This window comes from Poromitra crassiceps (genome assembly GCF_964638095.1).
Source record: "Poromitra crassiceps genome assembly, chromosome: 6".
Classification (NCBI taxonomy): Eukaryota; Metazoa; Chordata; class Actinopteri; order Beryciformes; family Melamphaidae; genus Poromitra; species Poromitra crassiceps.
The window spans coordinates 6403375-6423875 of NC_139627.1; the positions used below are offsets into that span (position 1 = coordinate 6403375).

Sequence of the window (20501 nt, forward strand, 5' to 3'; positions counted from 1 at the left end):
GACTGTGTATAAATACACAACGCACTGTGCGCATTCTAGAAACAGCAGCTCTACATAAGAAAGTTCAGAGGGGTGGGGAGCCCACAGAGGTTCTAAATCAATGGAGCTACTGCGCAGACTCTGGTTCACTGATCTGGCCGGATTTTGGCTTCAATAAAACATACAGGGAGGAGATAGGGACACTCCCTCCATTCATATATCTCAGTGGCACACACACACACGCGCGCGCGCGCGCGCACACACACACACACACACACACACACACACACACACACACACACACACACACACACACACACACACACTTACTTAGCCTCTGTCCTGATTCTTTCTTTATATCTTTCTCTACAGAAACAGAGAGGCACCAACGGACCCAAACGTCACCGCTGTCAGCAGTGTGACAAAGCATTCACAAAGCTGCACCTCTTAAAGCAACATCAGATACTTCACTCAGGAGAGAGTGGTCAATCTTCCAGTCAGTTAGGTACCCTAACAAGACATCAACGCATTCACGCTGGAGAGAAGCCCTACGACTGTGACCAATGTGGAAGCAGCTTCAGTCAGTTAGGTACCCTAACAAGACATCAACGCATTCACACTGGAGAGAAGCCCTACGACTGTGACCAATGTGGAAGCAGCTTCAGTCAGTTAAGTCACCTAAAAACACATCAACGCATTCACACTGGAGAGAAGCCCTACGACTGTGACCAATGTGGGAGCAGCTTTAGTCTGTTATGTAACCTAAAAACACATCAACGCATTCACACTGGAGAGAAGCCCTACAACTGTGACCAATGTGGGAGCAGCTTCAGTCTGTTAGCTCACCTAAAAAGACATCAACGCCTTCACACTGGAGAGAAGTCCTACAACTGTGACCAATGTGGAAGCAGCTTCAATCAGTTAGGTAACCTAAAAACACATAAACACATTCACACTGGAGAGAAGCCCTACAACTGTGACCAATGTGGGAGCAGCTTCAGTCGGTTAGGTAACCTAAAAACACATCAACGCCTTCACACTGGAGAGAAGCCCTACAAATGTGACCAATGTGGGAGCAGCTTCAGTCGGTTAGGTAACCTAAAAACACATCAACGCCTTCACACTGGAGAGAAGCCCTACAACTGTGACCAATGTGGGAGCAGCTTCAGTCAGTTAGGTACCCTAAAAACACATCAACGCCTTCACACTGGAACAGGCTACTGGTGTGACCGCTGTAAGAAAATGTTCACTCAGTCATCTGGTCTGAAGAAACACTGCTGCATCTAACCTGCTGAAGAGCGCCTCCACTGTCTGCAGGGGGAACAAGCCTCTCTCTCTCCAACCAAACATGTAATGAATCAAAGTTCAGTCACAGCAGAGTCTCTCTATGCATAATTATGTTTGTTTCTCAGCCATAAATCTTGACATTGCGTTGCTACAATGTTAACAAAAATGTAAATATCTCATTACAAAGTAAATACTATAGTTTGAATGGAGAGCCGTGATGGTTAAAGGGACAGCTCACCCTAAAATCCAAAATACATATTTTTCCTCTCACCTGTAGTGCTATTTATCCATCTATATTGTTGTGTGTTAGTTGCCGGCAGGTGAGATGTATTTTGGATTTTAGGGTGAGCTGTCCCTTTAAGGATCTGATTTGTGGTTACTACAGCAGAATACCATGGAGCTAATATCACCATGATTGTTTTTCTGACCCACCAGAGCGTCATGTTCTGTATTGAGATATATTGAATTTAGTATTTGTCTCTAAAGTTGACTAATATGAAGTAAACATGAACAGTGACATCAACATAATGAATGTAAAGCCCAGCTCTTCAGTGTATTACTTCTAGCCTGTTATTAACTCAAGTGACTAAGTCACAACAAGCATCACCTCTGACATGAATCATCTGTGGCAGCATCTGAACAGTCCTCTAATGCAGCCTTATGCAGGGATACTCAACTTACTTTGCCCGGGGGACACTTTTGCAAAATGACAGGAGACCAGGGGCCAGTTAATAAACATACAATAATATACTTTTCTCTGTAGTGGATTGTAGGTACTTGAGGTGCCAGACAGAGTTTAGTCTGATAATTTGGTCCACACAGGATAGTTAAGTTAAGTTAGTTAAGTACATTGATGTGCCCTGGGTGGCGAGCAAGCAGTGATATTTGACAATTTAGTTGGAGCCACTTGGCACCCTATCAGTGATCTAATGTTTAGCTGATAATTATGTTTAACAAATTGTATTGTGATTTGCCATTCATCAGTTTGTTTGCTTTGGTGTTTATTTTTTTTGGTGTGATAAACTTGTTGAACCACCAGGTTGGAAGGGGGCGGGGCATACAGTTTTTGACCGTGGCCATGGTGTCTGCAGGTGTAGCAGTAGCTCAAGTTTAGTTAGACTGCCTGTATGATTAGGGCTTTTCACACTACACTTAGCCAGGGTTAAGTCGTTCTGTTAGCCTGGGGCTAAGAGAGCTGTTAGCCCAGGGCTAAGAAAGCCTTCACACTTGCACAATCCTGGCCCACTCCAAAGTGGGCTAACCCTGACTTCAGCCCCGGCTAGCTGGCCCTGCTCTAGAGCAGGCTTAGCCCCGACTCTCCATCTAAACACAGCAGGGCTAAACGTTGCCAGTGTGAAACGGGGCCAAGGAAACAAACAAAAGCATAGGCCTGTTTTTAGGTTAACCTGGGTTAACAATGCGTGTATGAAAAGGCGCTAAGTTAGCCTGGTGCTATCTTAGCCCAGGGCTTAGATAGCCCCGGGCTAAGAGCATGTAGTGTGAAAAGCCCTTTTTTGATGTTTTACCCGCATGCAAGAAACTGTCAATCTGCCTGAGTAATAATAAATGGAGCAGCAAAAGCAAAGCTGAATGTTTGGACATTGTAATTGGTTTGTGGGTTACACCGCCGATGTCTCCGGCACATGTCAATTACTTTCACCAACATGCAACAATATGGTGTCTTATTGGAAAGTCATTCTAATGTATGTGTTGCACTCTGAATCAGAATGCAGAGAGAGAGAGAGAGTCTCAGTCACATCTACTGCTGCTGTTTTACATGCAGCCCTTATATTCAGTTTTCATGCATATTTTGTACTGAACATGTTCTACTGTTGTAACTGACAGCTGTTTTGTTCAAACTGTTCTACTCCAGATGTGACTGTAATGAAACAGGTGGCTGCACTGCCTGTTGCTGTGATGACTATGTGAGTGAATATGTGCAGAGGCACCGGATTCAGCCAGCATGAGGTCATCACAGGTCACCCGTTAATTTATTACAATCACCTGGTATTGGGAACTGGGGATGTTACAGTATTTAGGGCCCCAACCCTATATTTTTGACAAAATGTTCCATAAGTTGATGGACAAATAGAGGGTTATTGTGCTTTTGGCTTTAATTGAGTGTACCTGCACTGTAAATCCTGTGTTAGATAGCCTACAGATGAGTTTATTTCTTGTTATTGTGCTGTTGGCTTTGAGTGTTCAGGTGGCTGTGCTGTAAATCCTGTTGAGATGCAGGTGAGTGTATGTCTCAGTTGTTATTCTGGCCTTAATTGTGTGTATGTACACTGTGAGGGGGACCCTTTATGCATCCAAGATAAGTGCACTCCATAGTGAGGTAAACAACGCTAGTAGGCTACAGCTCTAAATAGATACAAAATCACATGATATTTACACAATATTTACAAAATAGGCCTATAGGGGCAGACTCAACATCAGACCCCAAAGGGGCATCATAAATGGTGCAACCTATAGTCACATTTTTATTTCAAACATGTCTTCTCATGTTATTGTAAAGCACCTTTCAACCTTGTTAAGAAACGTGGTGGAAAACAAAGGACAGCATATTTCTAATAGCTACCTCACACATCAAACATGGCCTCATTTAGGGATCTTTAGGGATTTAGGGCGTTTTTTTAAATATATAAACAGGGTCAAATTCCTGCATCAAGGCGAACACACACAGGCAGACTCTCATAAAGCCCAGGATCAGTAAATATATTATTACATATTTAAACAACCATAAACCGCTGCAAAAACAACAACTTGACAATACATATCCAGAAATGATCCTGACTTGGATGACATGAGAGCTAAAGTAGGAACATAAAGATTGAAATGAGTCCAGAGTTCAGAGGTCAGTGGGACAGGATTATTTGCATGTGACGATCATGAGCAATGCACTTGCAGTTGAAATGTCTGTGATCTTGACACAGCCTTGTTATTCTCACTTCAACCAGTTGCTGCTCTTCTTGTCTTGTGACAAACCCCAGTGTGTGTGTGCTAGCAGCATCCAGTAGATGGCAGCAGAGAGACATGACAGAATATTCAACTGAATCTGGCTGCTACATCATTCTATGTCAAATGTTTTTCATGGCCTTAATCCTGGCACTATTGGTTACTGCTTTTATGTTTAATTGTCCTCCTATTGCCATTGGTTGGATCACCTGGAGGAGATTTGTTTGTTTGTTTGTGGCTGCAGGGAAGCAGACACGTCTGAAAATGTTGGTTTGAACTTTAATTATCAACAATATATCCTCAGCAATAGAATTTAACCTGCCCACCTCGATTGCCAGAGGGAGGGTAACAGTTCTCAACTGGGCACATAGAGATCTTCTGGATGTATCCAGGCGTAATGGAACGTAAGGTTCTGGACTATACATATTTTTAATTTGGATGTATGTTCTGAGTTTTGGTTTGAGCCACTTCTTGTGATTAGCGCGTTTTTCTTGATTGTCAAGAAATAACCTATGTTTAATATAGTGATCACTAGAACGTAAACTGTTTCTGAAAATAAATTGCTGGTCAGCTTCCCTGAAAACAGCATTCATATCATTACACCATGGATAGTTATGTGCTTTATCCCTGTTAAACACTTGTTTTGCTACTCTACTCTCTGGCATATTAGAGAGACGGTTCCACAAACATTTCATCTTTTTGTTTGATCAAACAAGGCTCCCAACACATGTCCCCTTGAAAAGCCAACACAGGTGCAAATGTATGCACGTCCAAAAAGCAGCAGATTGCACGGTTTTGGATGTCATTCACCTGTAATGTAGCAAATGTAGCATAACCAAGGTTTTGACAAGTTTTCACTTGACTTATTACTGAACCCAGGGCTCTAGCAGCAGTGTCGGCCAATACACTAATGCCCTCTTCAAACATAAAATGTTCATCAAAAGTAAATCCAAGATATTTATATGAACTGCTATATGCTAATGACATAGCTCCAACATGAACATCAAAAGTGCTTCTCCTTCTTCCTGATTTCTGGAAATGCACAATTTGAGTTTTTTCTCTCTCTATTAACACATTGAATGCCAGCCATGTTTTCATTCCTGTAGGTAAGTTGTGCCAGGGGTGTTTTTGACGATTCTGGCTCATTTTAGAACAGCCGAGGATTCTTTTCTGTTAAGAATTCATGAACATCAATCATCTAAAAATAACTAATAGAATGTGTGCTTTCTCTGTCTAAAAGAGTTAGTTTGCAGAGTTAGTAGTTATGTAGATATTAGCCGTTGAGTACAGCATGGTTTCAGCGTCTGGAAATTTATTCAGAGATAAATGGCTTTTTGTGAAACAGTCACTTTAACCATTCATTTTTGGCATCAGTAAGACCGTCAGACATTCTAAACAATAGTTTTGAACAGTAATTTCCTCCATAACAACAGGAAACACCCCTCTCATTCAAACTCCTCCCTCCGTGTGTCTTCTCCTCCTTCCTCCTGGCTGTACAGCGGGCGTGTCAGAAGCGCTTTTGCTGCTGCCTGCCTGTGTGCCTGCCTGCCTGCTTGCCTGCGTGCGGACGCTCCTTGTGCGAGTCAAGATGGGCCGGGGAATGCGTGGGCGATGGGCAGATGTTGATTCTGGCCTTTCTGAGGTGTTTCAAAGTGTGTTTCACCTATGATCTATTTTGCAAATCGCTCTCCGCTCTCTGTGTGCTGCTGCCGGTGCGCGGCCGCTCTCAGGCAAGACAAGTCTTGAATGGATTACTGTAAAATCGCCCGGCATTTCCTTGAACGGCTTGGTCCCGCGGCAGTTTTTTCTTTGATTTCGGTCGTCTGGGGGAGCACTGTCAACACTTAGTGGGTCGGTAAAATAGATTATACACATTATCTTGCTCCAATAGTGATCTCAAAGATGTAAAAGTTGTTGATTGATGTCCCACCGTCAAAAAAAAAAAATGTTTATGTAAGACGAGTAAACTCGGCTCTGGCACTTAAGCGTTGGATTATGTAAGACGAATTATTTCGGCTATGGCACTTAAGGTGTTAATATAATAATTAATATTCTACATTTTAAGATGAGTAAAACAATCATAGGACTCAAACTGGGAAGCTGGGTTTCCTCTGAGTCTGCATAATGAGCCATTCATCAATCATTCTTGTCCATTACACTGTGACAAGAGGGTGACATCACAGGGGAAAGAGACCAGCCAATAAGAGAAGGCCTGTTCAGTACCCTATAGGTGTCAGGCTACACCACCAAACATCTGGGTTTAGGTGTAGTTAGACAGGTGGTTTTCTTTTGGTGTTGTTTTGTTCTGCTATTTTACATTCAAGTCTTTGACGAGGGTCTTTTGCTTTTTCCCAGAAAAGGGGGCGGGGACATGTTGCCGGGTCTGATGTATAGTCCACTATTTGTGCAGTAGGGAACGGTTTCAAACAGGGCCATTGTTTCCATTTGGACTAAAACATTTAGCACAGATAGCAATATTTGGGATACATTTTTATTGCTTTTTGTGATACATAAACACATGACAACACAACAAAGCACAAAAACATCTACATACATACATAACACTCTAAATCCCCCCTCCACCACAGATCAGAGTTAACAGATCTCCCACACATTTTCATGGATACAATTTCTAAACTTTTCCATGACTTTTAATAATAATACATTTATTATAGTTAATATAATTTCCATGTAATGTGAGGCGGTGACTCTGAATAAACACCAGAAATTATTATAGACAAATCGACACAGCTGCTCTTTATATTGGTTTTCAGTATTTTAGTGTCATTACATCATGGAAGCTATTGAACTAAAAGAGGAATTTTCCATAAAAATACTAATATAAAATACAAGAATTCAAAGAAGTAAAATCAATACATATTAGAGCTGCGTTATGTCAAATGCTACAGAGAATACATTTGCCCTTATGTTAGATTCCATGGAAGGTTATCCACAGGAAGATTACTGCAACAATTTCATTACACACAACAAAATGTTATGACTTTTCCTAAACGTTCAAGGACTTTACCCATCTGTGTGGACTATCATGTGTTTCTTCAAGGTTCCTTTATGACCAAAACCTTTACCACAGAGAGAGCAATTAAATGGTTTATCTCCTGTGTGGACTATCATGTGTGTCTTCAAGTCTTGATTAAAACCAAAACCTTTACCACAGACTGAGCAAATAAATGGTTTATCTCCTGTGTGGACTATCATGTGTTTCTTCAAGGTTCCTTTCTGACCAAAACCTTTACCACAGAGAGAGCAAATAAATTGTTTATCTCCTGTGTGGACTATCATGTGTTTCTTCAAGGTTCCTTTATGACCAAAACCTTTACCACAGAGAGAGCAAATAAATTGTTTATCTCCTGTGTGGACTATCATGTGTTTCTTCAAGGTTCCTTTCTGACCAAAACCTTTACCACAGACTGAGCAATTAAATCGTTGATCTCCTGTGTGGATTATCATGTCTCTTCAAGGTTGATTTATGACCAAAACCTTTACCACAGAGTGAGCAATTAAACTGCTTATCTCCTGTGTGGACTATCATGTGTGACTTCAAGTTTCCTTCACGACCAAAACCTTTACCACAGACTGAACAAAAAAATTGTTTATCTCCTGTGTGGATTATCATGTGTCTCTTCAAGTAGTCTTTACGACCAAAACCTTTACCACAGACTGAGCAAATAAATGGGTTATCTCCTGTGTGGATTATCATGTGTGTCTTCAAGTTTCCTTCACGACCAAAACCTTTACCACAGACTGAACAAATAAATTGTTTATCTCCTGTGTGGATTATCATATGTGTCTTCAAGTGTGCTTTATGACCAAAACCTTTACCACAGAGAGAGCAATTCAATTGTTTATCTCCTGTGTGGACTATCATGTGTCTCTTCAAGTTTGCTTCATGACCAAAACCTTTACCACAGACTGAGCAAATAAATTGTTTATCTCCTGTGTGGACTATCATGTGTGCATTCAAGTGTCCTTTATGACCAAATCCTTTACCACAGAGAGAGCAATGAAATTGTTTATCTCCTATGTGGACTATCATGTGTGCATTCAAGTGTCCTTTATGACCAAATCCTTTACCGCAAACCGAGGAGCTGAAGTGTTTCTTCCTTGGAACTTCACTCTTTTTCTGTGAGGCTAAACCTGACTGAGGTTCACTAGTTTCCATGCATTCATCATCATTGTCTTCAGTCTCAGAAGAGTCTGAAGTCTTGTCATCACTAGTTGGTTGTGAATTACTAGCTAGATGTAAGTATATAAAGTTCCTGGCTGGTTCTGATACTCCACAGTCCACTTCATCAGCTTCTGTTTTCATCTGTTCAGTTGAGCAGGTGGCTACAGGCTCTGTCTCTCTCTTCTCCTCAGTTTGGCTTTGATGAAGCTGTGAGGACTGAGGTTTCTCTTCCTCATCTTCACTCTTCACAGGGACAACAGAGAATGGGAACTTGGTGATATCATCAGCCTCCTTCGGCCATTGAAGCTGCTCTCCCTCCTGACTGGTCCAGAGTTCCTCCTGATCCTCTTTAATGTGTGGAGACTCTGGGTCCTCCTGTTCCTCTTTAATATAAAGTGGGGGCTCTGTGTCCTCCTGTTCCTCTTTAATATAAAGTGGGGGCTCTGGGTCCTCCTGTTCCTCTTTAATGTTTGGAGACTCTGGGTCCTCCTGTTCCTCTTTAATATAAATTGGGGGCTCTGGGTCCTCCTGTTCCTCTTTAATGTGTGGAGACTCTGGGTCCTCCTGTTCCTCTTTAATATAAAGTGGAGACTCTGGGTCCCCCTGTTCCTCTTTAATATAAATTGGGGGCTCTGGGTCCTCCTGTTCCTCTTTAATATAAAGTGGGGCCTCTGTGTCCTCCTGCTGCTCTGCGGGAACCTCTTCTTTAATGACCAACAGCTGCTGGAGGTCTGGAGACAAGGCCTCTCTGTGTAACCGCACAGCGTCCAGCAGTTTATCTTCAACAGCCACAGTTAGGCACTGCTTCACCACCACAGCTCTTAGCTTCTGGACTTTAGACATTTCAATGTTCACACAGTGACAGACTGGAACTTTTCCTCCTGAACTGTGAGCAACTTTACCTTTCTAAGCTCCAACAAATAGCTTCACAGCTAACGTTAGCTTCACAGCTAAACCATTCATCTGAGTCCATTAAGTCTTCTTCTTCCTCTGAGTTAACGGAGTCCCGTCCCGCTTCCACTTTATATACTCGCGATAATATCAGCCGCACATACGAGTCTTCTGCTTGTAAATTAACCCTCTGAAAGTATAAGGTGGAAATAATACGCTAGGCTACTGCTAACGTTACTCTCGTGCATAGGAGCTTCAACACGCGTCACCACTACAATATCCAGAATGCCTTGCGGCATAGAAGAAGAAAGCCGAGCAGTCGGAGGGGAGCTGGGGGGGGGGTAAACGAAGCACGTTGGTCCTTCGCCAGGAATGTTGTTGTTGGTTGTTATGGTAACCACGTGACCCGGATGCGCTCGTCCCGGATGAGGGCGCCACATGTCACACGTCCGGGTCACATGGTTACCATGACAACCAACATTGTTATGCTTGTAAGTTGGAGACCTCAGGTTCTCGCCTGTGTTGTTACATTATTTTAGTCTACTTAGATGAGAATACTAAGTAGAACTAGAAAATGTGATCACATTTACTCCAATCCCAATCTCCCACTGCCTCCCAACTCAAGCCATCTGACTTTAAGGTGCTCCTGTTATCATTTAAATCATTACATGGACTTGCACCATCATATCTTTCTGACATCACTATCTATATATAAACTTGGCAATGTGGACTCTGTCTGTCTGTTTGCCACAGCTATGCTGTTTTACGTGCGATCGGGCTGAAACTGATGGACTGAATTTTTTTGTTAGGGCAGATTAATTGTATTAGTATTAGTAATATTAGTATTTATTGATTGCCTTAAGGCTGAGGCTATAGTTCAGACTGATGACATCACTGATGATGTCATCAGTGATCAAGTCCTACCTGTCATGAAGTCCTCGTACCTGTCATGAAGTCCTGGGCGTAGGGCGTCTCCACACTGCAGTTCACCATGCTGCTCACACAGGAGGGACTCGGCTTGTCTTCAGACTGTGCAGCTCGTTTAAATGCCACATCCACTCCAGACCTTTGAGCCTGATATCAAGACCATCCACTCCAGACCTTTGAGCCTGATATCAGGGCCATAAATTAGTGATTTCATCTGCTTGGTGAAGAGAAAAGTGTGTCAGGTGTGTGTATGTTTATGTTGTTCATATTGTGTGGGCCTTTTCTGCTTCAATTTAGTTCCTTCCATTGATCACACCTGTACTGCTTGCTCTTTCATTCCTTTATTTGTATTCAATGTTTTACTGTTTTTATTTCAAACAGATGTCTTCTCATGTTATTGTAAAGCACCTTTCAACCTTGTTAAGAAAGGTGGTGGAAAACAAAGGACACCATATTTCTAATAGCTATCTCACACATCAAACATGGCCTCATTTTAGGGATCTTTAGGGATTTAGGGCGTTTTTTTAAATATATAAACAGGGTAAAATTCCTGCGTCAGCGCTGTGTAGGCTCCTCGCTGCATCGGCTGTCTTCTCCCTCCGTCTCTCGCTGGCTCGGTTTGTCTCCGAATAGTTTTGGAGGAGGAACGGCAACATGGAAGAGACTGGGGAACCCCACCCATGGCTCCCAGTTCCAGGTGGAGCAGCCTTCCCCCTCTCTTTCTCCCCCGTGAATCCGCCCATAGGTATGCCTGGAGAGAGGGGTACTCGGCGGCCATCCCAGACGAAGCCGCTCACACCTGCATCTCACCCAAGCCTCGGGCAGGGCTGCACACGGCTCCCCATTTCAGCCGCTCCTCCTCTGGACTCCTGCTGTCAGCACGCCATCTCATCTGAAGTTTTGGTTTGAGCCACTTCTTGTGATTAGCCCATTTTTACCCATAAATCTTTGAAAATGTAGCATAACCAAGGTTTTGACAAGTTTTCACTTGACTTATTACTGAACCCAGGGCTCTAGCAGCAGTGTCGGCCAATACGGCCCGATACGATACGATTCCGATACACAAGGTCCCAAGTCGATACGATTTCCGATACGATTCGATATCGATATTTTAGTTACAATACCAGTTTTGCTTTGATAATGGAAGAGATTCTCAAAGAACAAATGCTGTAAATTGTACAAGGAACCCTCTAACCTGGTGCATTATAAAAAATATTAATATCTACATTAAGAATTGACCATAAAGAAGTTACATCATGTAATTATTTTTTATTTAAACATGACCAACATACTGTAGTCATTCAACATCTTATCTTTCTTTACAGTCTTCTGTGAGAAGCCAAACAAATTTAGATTTCCACTATACAACCGAATCATTGAACAGCAGTATGTTGTAAACAATGTTTCATAAAGTATAAATGCTTTGTAAATAAAATAAAATAAAATAAAATGCAGCTCATGAACATTTCCAGTTCACAAACATTATAGTGCAAACAGATTTGAGGTCTGTACATCTGGCTCATGGTGCATGCACAATGCATATGTAGCCTACATTATTTATGTTTTTGTTTCAACTACAAACATAAACGTCAACTCGAAACTATGTTTAACTACCACACACAGCCTATAATATTATAGACGGTTTTCACCAGAGTGAAAACCACAGCACTTCCTTTTTCTCAGCATTCGGCAATCTGCAGAAATATTCACTCGACATTGTTACTTTTGTTTTCGCTGCTCAGCTGTATAGACGGTTTTCACGGAATGGTCAGTCCTGCACTTGAATGTTTTTTTTTTCTTTTATGTCCATAGCAAACACTGCAACAGGAAGTGAGCGGGGGTTCAATTTAGAATGTTTTTGTTGTCAAGTTAAAACCGTCTAGCCTATGTTTATTTAAAAAAAATAAAAAATTGTAAAATGCATTTTAAAAGATCGATAGCCTACTGGGATTTATGTATCGATACTTGTTCCTTCACATGAATATCGATTCAATATCGATATATCGATTTTTTTAAACCCAGCCCTACATACAATACCATATAATCTCAGATTATCTCATTCTGCTCTGCATCACATTTTACTCTACCATAGCCTACCTACAGTACATATAATGTAGAGAGAAACATGGTAGGCTACAACACCTTTGATACAATTATGCAAAATGTGGTTGTAAAAACAATGACATTTTATTTTGTTAATCACATTTGATCAATTACTGTACAAAGCATACATTGTGTTTGACATTGTATTGTGTACAATGCAATGTTAAATGCCGAAGTGCAGGCAGCTTATTAATGTGGCTTTAAACATTTTGAATATTTCACTTGTCAAACGTTGCCCTCTAGTGGCATTATGTGCTGGAGCGACTGCTTCATGGTCCAATAACAGTCAGGTTTATTTCAGCACTTACCAGGATGTCACATTATATTTTTTTAAACCACCTCAATCTGATAGTAACTCAAATCTAGTAAGTTTTGATAGAATGTTTCCTGAGCACTGGCATCACCATTACTGCCACAACAGCTTACCTGCTCCAAAGAAGCACCTAGTGTTTATAGATCTGAAACAGGCATCTTGCATTCTACCTACAATAGGTCTGTAGCAGGGTCGTTATAGTTTTATAGCTAGTGCCACACAGGCTGGATTTATATGGCATCCAGCTACAGGTGGCTCCCCATATACATGCAGCACATGTTGAACATGTCAGCATCAGAATCAGCTTTAATGGTCACGCATGTAGACATACAAGGAATTTAACTTTGGTATACGTTACTCTCAAAATAATGCATACAAGCTAAAACAAACAAGGACAGCGATCAAACGTACATAAAGCAAGTTAACTGCTATTTACATTATATACAATAAGTGAGATATAGAGTGACTGTTATAAATATATATATAGGAGGGGGGGGGGGGGGATTGTCTACCTAGACTATGTATATGTAAAGCACACTGGATTGTAAACAAGCCTGGACACACAATAATATAAATTTACACATGAACAATCAATAGAGGCTTATAAGGTGTAACAATATTAATGTAACATCAATAAGACAAAATATAAACAGGTCATTATCCTGCATCTACAAGCTACTGAACACAACTATAACGTCTTGTAATAATCAATAAACACAGCGGTGTGGGGTTTCTGTACAAGTGTGTGTGTGTGTGTGTGTGTGACAAGTTTACTACAACCAAAAAATAAACTCCAAAACAAACAAATGGATGTAAACTCCATATAGTTTATTTGGGGGGCGGGGGAGGGGGCAATGGAAAGTGATTGACTCAATCTGACCCAGCAAACTCTACAACCAAATCACAATACAATTTGTTAAACTTAATTATCAGCTAAACATTAGATCAGTGATACTCAACTTGCAACCCGGGGGCCAGATGTGGCCCATGATAGGGTGCCAAGTGGCTCAAACTAAATTGTCAAATATCACTGCTTGCTCGCCACCCAGGCACTTATATCAATGTACTTAACTTAACTATCCTGTGTGGACCAAATTATCAGACAAAACTCTGTCTGGCACCCCAAAAACCTACAATCCACTACAGAGAAAAGTATATTATTGTATGTTTATTAACTGGCCCCATGGTCTCCTGTCATTTTGCAAAAGTGGCCCCCGGGCAAAGTAAGTTGAGTATCCCTGCATAAGGCTGCATTAGAGGACTGTTCAGATGCTGCCACAGATGATTCATGTCAGAGGTGATGCTTGTTGTGACTTAGTCACTTGAGTTAATGGCAGGCTAGAAGTAATACACTGAAGAGCTGGGCTTTACATTCATTATGTTGATGTCACTGTTCATGTTTACTTCATATTAGTCAACTTTAGAGACAAATACTAAATTCAATATATCTCAATACAGAACATGACGCTCTGGTGGGTCAGAAAAAAATCATGGTGATATTAGCTCCATGTTATTCTGCTGTAGTAATCACAAATCAGATCCTTAAAGGGACAGCTCACCCTAAAATCCAAAATACATCTCACCTGCCGGCAACTAACACACAACAATATAGATGGATAAATAGCACTACAGGTGAGAGGAAAAATATGTATTTTGGATTTTAGGGTGAGCTGTCCCATCACATTAACCATCACGGCTCTCCATTCAAACTATATTATTTACTTTGTAATGAGAGATTTACATTTTTGTTAACATTGTAGCAACGCAATGTCAAGATTTATGGCTGAGAAACAAACATAATTATGCATAGAGAGACTCTGCTGTGACTGAACTTTGATTCATTACATGTTTGGTTGGAGAGAGAGAGGCTTGTTCCCCCTGCAGACAGTGGAGGCGCTCTTCAGCAGGTTAGATGCAGCGGTGTCTCTTCAGACCAGATGACTGAGTGAACATTTTCTTACAGCGGTCACACCAGTAGCCTGTTCCAGTGTGAATGCGTTGGTGTCTTTTTAGGGTACCCAACTCACTGAAGCTGCTCCCACATTGGTCACAGTTGTAGGGCTTCTCTCCAGTGTGAATGCGTTGATGTGTTTTTAGGTGAGCTAACTGACTGAAGCTCCTCCCACATTGGTCACAGTTGTAGGGCTTCTCTCCAGTGTGAATGCGTTGGTGTGTTTTTAGGGTAGCTAAGTGACTGAAGCTGCTCCCACATTGGTCACAGTTGTAGGGCTTCTCTCCAGTGTGAATGCGTTGATGTGTTTTTAGGTGAGCTAACTGACTGAAGCTGCTCCCACATTGGTCACAGTTGTAGGGCTTCTCTCCAGTGTGAATGCGTTGGTGTGTTTTTAGGTGATCTAACCGACTGAAGCTCCTCCCACATTGGTCACAGTTGTAGGGCTTCTCCCCAGTGTGAATGCGTTGATGTGTTTTTAGGTGACCTAACTGACTGGAAGATTGACCACTCTCTCCTGAGTAAACTATCTGATGTTGCTTTAAGAGGTGCAGCTTTGTGAATGCTTTGTCACACTGCCGACACGTTTGTGTCCGTTGGTGCCTCTCTGTTTCTGTAGAGAAAGATAGAAAGAAAGAACCAGGACAGAGGCAAAGTAAGTGTGTGTGTGTGTGTGTGTGTGTGTGTGTGTGTGTGTGTGTGTGTGTGTGTGTTCTCAGCATCAGTGACTGATATTTTCCTCACCTTTGCTGAAGAATTCATTTGGACAACGTTCCTCTCCTCCTCTGCCAGATGTCTCTTCCCACCAAGCAGCTCTGTAGGTACAGCAGGGTTACATTGTGCTCATCAATCAACATATCAGCAATACACCTCAATGTCAATGTGACAGAATTAGGGCTGTCCTCCACTAGGCGTGTCAAAAATAATCGATTATAACTAAACCACAGCATGTCCAAATAAATACTCGTCCCATGGGCGCCTGGCCAATCCCGGCGCTTGACTGCTGCGTAGGCGGGCACATGGCATGGTCTGCCCAAAACTGCGGTGGGTTCCGTAATAACGCTTCACGTCGCGTGGGTTTTTACAAAATGCAACCAATGGAAAAGCATCAAAACGAGCTTGTGAGTAATTCTTGTAACGCCATTCACCCTCAATCTGTCACTCAAAGCTACCTTTATCCTGCTCTCCATCTGTAGCTCCCCAGCCAGGAGGACACTATACCCAGAAAAGACACACGGGCGGACGCGCTGTGTATTCTGATATCGTTCTGGCTCTGACGTGAATAGATCAATAAAATGTTTTAGAGTTATACCTAGGCTGCAAACTTGTTTAAACATGCAAATCAAATTGGTTTCTGATGAGAATAAAGTAACGTTAACTAGGGATGGGCTGGAGTACTCGGGTACTCGAATACTCGTTCATAACGTCAGTACTCGAGTAATGTCTCCGTTGTTCGGGTACTCATTCCACCCCTTTAAAAATGGTACGCATGCATCGTCATGTGGATCTGGCTATACAGGCAGCATGGCTGTTTCAGACAGGCATAACTGCACGGGAAGTCAAGTCAGCCAGAATGTAAAAGTATGTCATCTGCTTTAGGGCTTTCAAAATAAAACCCTTATTGTAACATTGGCATTCATATTCATTTTGAGTAATGCTAAACAGCCACAGTTTCACTCGTAAACCAGGTCAGCCTGGATTTCTATTTTCCTGCGCGGCCGTCTGCGCCCGTGAGCGACTCTGTCAAGCTGAACAGATCAGATAAGGGCAGACAGGAACTCCGAAACCGGACATTCGTCAAATAAAACCAATTTCAAAGTAAAATAATGTTTATTTACGTTGTTGATTGCCCATTTGGAAGTGTGAAAAGAGAGAAAGAGCAGTGGGAGAGGGGGAGCGGCTTCTAGGGGCTCGTTGCCTGCGGAGCAACAAGTAGAGAGCTAGGACTCGCCTTCTCTCTACAACAGCACCAGCACGCACTGGGAAAACGGGAGGAGAACAGACAAATATGATGCAATTGCATTTTATAACGAAGGTAGCCATTAACTGTTATCCCAAACATATTACTTTAGATATTTATGTTGAAAACTGACCAGTGACCATAACGTTAGCTGCAGCTAAATAGTGATCGACATGAAGCAATAAAGTGATTTGTTCTCCACATTTCTTGTGGCTAACGTTATGGGACGACGACAGTGTAGTCAGTAAACTAGCGCCACGTTTTCAATGAGTTTTATCGGGGGTGCGTTGTGGAGAAGCGTGCGTCTGTCTCGTGTCGTTAACGAGAGCGCATCTCCACCAGTCAATTTTCATGATGAGCTGGGAAACTTCCTGTTAAAACTTTCAAAATAATAGTACTTAAACAAAAGTAAATAGCTTATTGATGCACGTTGGATGAGAAAAAGGTATTTCAACAAACAAAGCAGCAAACCTTGTATCAAAATACTCGTGATGTTAAGATTACGAGTGAAACTGTGGCTGTAAGGCATTACTCAAAATTAATATTAATGGCAATGTTACAATAAGGGTTTTATTTTGAAAGCCCTAAAGCAGATGACATACTTTTACATTCTGGCTGACTTGACGCCCGTGCAGTTATGCCTGTCTGAAACACAGCCATGCTGCCTGATCCACATGACGATGTGTGCGTACTATTTTTAAAGGGGTGAGGGGTGGGGCGAGTACCCGAACAGCGGAAACATTACTCGAGTACTGACGTTATGAACGAGTACTCGAGTACCCGAGTACTCCCGCCCATCCCTAGTTACAGCAGCCACACCACCGGCATCAGACGCGCGTCTCAAGCGCGTGTCTTGCGAGCGTGAGACGCGCGTCATCTAGAGAATAGAAGCTAAGCCTATTTTTTCCTTTTACCGCGCGCGTGTCTCTAGCGTGTCTCTACACAAATAGACACAAAAAGACATTAAAATGATATTTTACAGGGGCAGCCACAGCCAATCAAGGCTCGTTTTGATTTGAGACGGGAGGATGAGCTGAGCTCACAGCTGCAGTTCTCCTGCCCTCTTTTTTTTTTTTTTTTTTTTTTTTTTTTACCTTCATTTATACAGGGGGAGTCTCACTGAGAGCAATGCTCTCTTTTTCAGGAGTGCCCTGTTCACATTCACACACACATTCATACCTGGAAGCTGACCAGTACAACCACAGTCTGATCTGCTGGCCACTGATCAGCTCCACTGGAGCGGTTGGGGATAAGGGCCTTGCTCAAGGGCACCTCAGTGGTGGTAATGAGGGAGGGGCAAGCGCTGCCTTTTCACTTTCCCCACCCAGATTTATCCTGCCGGTCCCTGGGATTGAACCGACGACCTTCTGGTCACAAGCTCGCTTCTCTAACCATTGGGCCACCACTGCCTCTGAAAACCACATAGGCTACAACTGGCTTCGTTCCTCCCCTCCCCACCACACACACACAGACACACACACACACACACAAATCATATTGCCTCGATTCTGAAGTGAGCCCAAGCGATCTTCAGTTAAAATCATCATTGTATTGTTTATAGCAAATTTAATAAAAGGTCAACTCTATAGACAGGCAGCAGCTGCACGCACCAGCCACGCTGCCTGTGTGGATGCCGCGGGCGTGCCAGCCGCAGCAAGCACGCCACGCACACGCCACGCACACGCAAGATGTGTGTCCCGGCCGTAAGCGACTTCTGCGCGGAGGTGCGCTGCGCGGCGCATGCGCGCAAGTTTCGCGTCTGGTATGTCCCCAGCGACAGACGCACGCTTCTCCATAACGCACGCCCGATAAAACTCACGCCGGGATTGCACTGGTTGCATTTGCGTTGCGTTGCAGCTGTTCTCCGGTTTTGCTCCGTGCTCCGCCAACACTAACCGGCTGCGTGCAGAGCCCGTCACGGCTCCGCTCCACCAGACAGCTAGAGTGACGAGACCCACAGGTTATCATGGTAAAATCGCGCGAGACAATTTGTATGTTGGATAAATACAACAACAAACAGGCAGAAGATCATTGTTCCCAACTGGAGAAGCAGAGGAGGGGTGGGCTTGCTTGGTGTTGTCCTTGTAAAAAGGATGTGTTGTGTCATATATTATTTTGTGGTTTTCCACTTCAATTATGAACTTTTCCTCATACATGTTTGTCCTCTGGCTTGATATTGAATGCTGTAAACACCTCTGCCCTGTTGATTTCATGCCTGGCTCCGCCCAACTTGCTGCAGCTTTGCTCCGTCATCCGTGAAAAATAGAAGCCTTGCGTATTTTTTTCGGAGAGCTCTGGATTGTCGGAGCTGGGACGGAGTAGACACGCAACGCAGCGGAGTAGGTGGGAGTTGACACAATGATTAGAGTGGAAACGTATCGGCTCCGATGCCGTACCGCAGCGCAGACGGACCGAACACGGACCTAGAGGAATGTAGGCGTCATTGAAAACGTGGCACTAGTTTACTGACTACACTGTCATTGTCCCATAACGTTCTCTTTTCTGGCATTTATTTTGCTCTGCAGAAGACAATAAGAGACACTTTAAGTTGTCTTCTGGCCTCTTATTCTGCACATCAGCTTCCCTTAAGAATGCAGAGGGCACTGTCTGTTTTGTTCTTTTCTTTTACACTACAGTATTCACATTATTAATAGCTATACAGTCATTATAAAGGCTAACAAGATTTCTAGTACATGAAATATTTTACTAAGAGCTATTACATTATGCAGGGAAAAATCTTCTAACTAAATTATTGCAACAGTTTCAACTGTTTAAAACTAAAATGCAACCATGGGAACATTATACAAAAAGTAAGAACAGCGACACACTGTGGAGTGGACAAACTAAAATGGTGGCTAACAGACAACACAAACTATGACATTTAACAGGAAAATGCATACCTGCAGAAGACAATAAGAGACACTTTAAGTTGTCTTCTAGCCTCTCATTCTGCACATCAGCTTCCTGAACATTCAAGATAACAGATTACACTCGTAAAATATCTACTTCGTTGGTCACATGACAAAAGCCAGCCTTCGGTGATGGCAAAATGGCGATTAGAAAGTGCATTGAAAACGCCTAAAACAACTTAAATTAATGGTCAAAGCGGTACAAAAACAGTTGGGTGACATAAAAATACTATCAGTTAACAATATGCACCAAAGACTACGAAGTAAATGGCTCATTTTCAACCGAAAATAGTAATATATCACGGCAGCATTTTCACATCTAACTTACCCTCAAGAATGCAGACGGCACTGTGAGGGGGAAGGGGCGGGGCTACGGAAACTCAGGAGGTACAGAACGCGATGTGCAAAAGGCAATTTCCACAGCAAACACTACAGATTCAGTAGACAAAAATAACTCCTAAAGATAAAATTCACACAACACTTGACAGGACCATTAAATGATAAATAAAAGAGACATAAATAAATTAGAAATAATAAATAAGAAAGTGCATTTTTAACTCTGTCACACCCGAATGAAGCACTAGCCAATGCCATCCAACCACCGGAGATCTGAGGTAGGGACAACAGCTGCAGCTAACGTCACCTAATGATCCCTCTCCTCACACAAAGTGCTACAGGTAGTGCTTTTTACATGCAAACGTTGCGTGCGCGATGCGACTGCATCGGTTGATTCAATGTGCGTCGGATACAATTAACGCAGAACTCGCGATGCATCTTTCCTTGCGTGTTTGCATCGGTAAAATCCATGGTTATATCGATTTATTTGATGTAATATTTCCTCCTGTCCTGTTTCTGAGGCGCCCTGAATGCAACACCATTGCTTTTTGCCTTTTGTTTTGGGAGCGGACGGAAGCCGGGAGGCGTCCAGAAGCAGCAGTCCAGCAGCAAACATGGAGGTCGACGCAAACGTAGATGACGGAGAGGAGATATTCGAGGACGAGGAGATATTCAACGCACCGAGAAAGACTCATAAATCA

At 42.6% G+C, this 20501-nt stretch overlaps 1 protein-coding gene across 1 annotated transcript; it reads right to left on the reverse strand.

Moving 5' to 3' along the window:
* Positions 1-13246: 13246 nt before the first annotated feature.
* LOC310778693 (uncharacterized protein) lies at positions 13247-20416 on the reverse strand (the record flags this gene model as incomplete). Its single annotated transcript, XM_083639180.1, has 6 exons — positions 13247-15208; positions 15340-15410; positions 16434-16574; positions 19456-19519; positions 19793-19812; positions 20353-20416. The coding sequence occupies 6 exons, from the start codon at positions 20414-20416 to the stop codon at positions 15137-15139; spliced, it is 432 nt and encodes a 143-aa protein (XP_083495306.1). The 3' UTR covers positions 13247-15136.
* Between the last annotated feature and the right edge of the window lie 85 nt (positions 20417-20501).